The sequence below is a fragment of the Cyprinodon variegatus genome, unplaced genomic scaffold (assembly GCF_000732505.1).
Source record: "Cyprinodon variegatus isolate N-32 unplaced genomic scaffold, C_variegatus-1.0 Scaffold110, whole genome shotgun sequence".
NCBI lineage: Eukaryota > Metazoa > Chordata > Actinopteri > Cyprinodontiformes > Cyprinodontidae > Cyprinodon > Cyprinodon variegatus.
Genome location: NW_015150563.1, coordinates 801,784 through 804,166, shown reverse-complemented (window position 1 = coordinate 804,166; position 2,383 = coordinate 801,784). Strand labels below are relative to the sequence as shown.

Below are 2,383 nucleotides of genomic sequence, written 5' to 3'. Positions count from 1 at the left end.
TGGATGGATGATGGATGGATGGATGGATGGATGATGGATGGATGGATGGATGATGGATGGATGGATGGATGGCTGATGGATGGATGGCTGATGGATGGATGGATGGATGGCTGATAGATGGATGGATGATGGATGGATGGATGGATGGATGATGGATGGATGGATGGATGGATGGCTGATGGATGGATGGATGATAGATGGATGTGTAACGGGTTGAAGGATGATGGCTGGATGGATTATGACTGGATGATGGATGGATGGATGATGTTCCATCTGATGTCTTTTCATGGCCAATCTACAGGTCTACGTAAGGGTCGGTTCTGGATCACACCGGATCCGTACCACAATGAAGACAATATTCAAATTGGCCGGGAGGTGAAGATCAGCTGCCAGGTGGAGGCCACGCCTTCAGACGAGCTGCAGTTCAGCTGGCTGAAGAACGGCCGGCCTCTGAAGAGCTCTGAGCGAATGGTCATCACCCACACCGACCCCAGCGTCTCACCAGGAACCACCAATCTGGACATCATAGACCTAAAGTTTACAGACTTTGGCACCTACACCTGTGTGGCATCACTGAGGAACGGCGGAATCCCAGAGATCAGCATCGATGTAAACATTTCATCCACCACAGGTGAGGCTCTCTGGGGATTAGGGCTGGCTGAATCAGGAGCAGCTGTCAGAGCGCGGGGGGGCGGAGCCTCATTGTTCATAGACTTACAGGAAATATTAGAAATGAGGCTCCAGATTTTATTTTGCTGTTTCAGTTATTGACTTCTAAAAGAAACCTCCTCATTCTGCCTCTTCTAAACCGGCTGGTTTGGCTTTTCCACCGCCTCTCAAAGGCCGCGCCCCCACAAGTCGCAGCCATTACAACCAGTCAGAGCTGGTAATGATGAGAGTTAGGAGAGCAGAATAATACAGAAGAAAAACCGCCGGGCTGCTGCAGGCCGCTCTGAGCAGCTTAGCTCCTGCAGACGGACGTCTTTAGATGTCTTTCATTCAAAAACCCCCCAAAAATCAAATCTCTCAGGAGCCGCAAAGTCTCTATAAGCCTTGTTTTGCAACACTAAGTGTATTAGCCCACTATAAAGAAGGACTATCTAGGCTTATATCTATAATGAGCATTGATGATTAAATGTTTATCTTGGAGCAAATGTCTACATCCTCCGCTGTTCCTACCGTGTTGATCCGCTCAGACTTCCTATGAGTTTGAGGAGAGCATGGACTATATTATTAAATTCAAAGCAGCAAAACATGCGTAAATGAACCAGGGTTTTCCGTGGATCATTACAAATAGTTAAAAGTCATTAAATTAATAATTTTTAAATGAAGGCCTTAATTGGCACTAATTGTGATTATATTGGCATTTGAAATGCTGTATTAAAAAAAAAAAGTGTTTATAAAAACTATTTCGTCAGATATATTGCGATTAATTTCCGCGGAAACTGCTTACAGTTGATCATGAAGCCTTATGTTCGGAAAAGAAGCTCTAGTCGGAGAAAAGGCTAGGGAATGGGAAAATGCTCATTTCAACAAAAGTGTCTGGAAAACGAGGAATTTGGGACATGGCTGCAGCCTGTCCACGGTAAAGATGATGGATTTTGCCGATCTTCAGATGAAGATCTATTTCCCTTACCCTGACTGGCATGCCTCTCTACATAATGACCTCCATGTTTTCTCTGTCTTCAGTCCCTCCAGAGCTCACGGTGCCTAAGGGCCAATCCCACCTGACTGTTCTGGAAGGAGAGACTGTGGACCTGCAGTGTTTGGTGTCAGGGAAACCCAAACCCATCATACTGTGGTCTCGGGTGGAAGAGAACGGTCCAGCAGCAGCCGCAGAGCCTGTGATGCCAGACGGCACGGCTCAGATGGAGAGCTATGATGGCATCCTGAGGATCTACAACGTGACGAGGAAGATGAGCGGAACCTACCGCTGTCAGACCAGTCAGTACAACGGCTTCAACGTCAAACCCCGAGAGGCGCTGATCCATCTGGTGGTGCAGTGTGAGTAAAGACAATTACGACAACAAGGGTAAATGGATTAAAAAAATATCACTATGAGGTCTTCCTTTGTTTTAAAAACAACGTTTCCATTCAGTTCCTTATCTGAGAGTTTTTGCTTGCTTCTGTTGTAGCAAAACAAATAATTTTGGTTTATCTGGTGCAAACCTGAGCCGCAATAAACCGTTTGAGGCTGAACTGATGAGAGATTTCAGTTTTCCTCGATTCCAATTAATTAGCTTGGGTCCTTCTACTAAGGATGTTGACCTGGGAGGCATATAGAGCCGTCATAGAGCTGTTAAAAAGCCAACATAGAGCCATCATAGTACCATCATAGAGCCATCATAGTACCATCATAGAGCCATCATAGTACCATCATAGA

At 45.7% G+C, this 2,383-nt stretch overlaps 1 protein-coding gene across 1 annotated transcript in view; it reads left to right on the top strand.

The window, feature by feature from the left end:
* Window positions 1-2,383, top strand: part of LOC107084856 (MAM domain-containing glycosylphosphatidylinositol anchor protein 2-like) — a 45,263-nt gene that overhangs the window by 24,935 nt on the left and 17,945 nt on the right. The window contains exons 7-8 of the mRNA XM_015374904.1: window positions 302-631; window positions 1,690-2,004. Coding sequence (XP_015230390.1) covers window positions 302-631; window positions 1,690-2,004 — 645 coding nt within the window. The remainder of the gene's footprint in view (window positions 1-301; window positions 632-1,689; window positions 2,005-2,383) is intronic.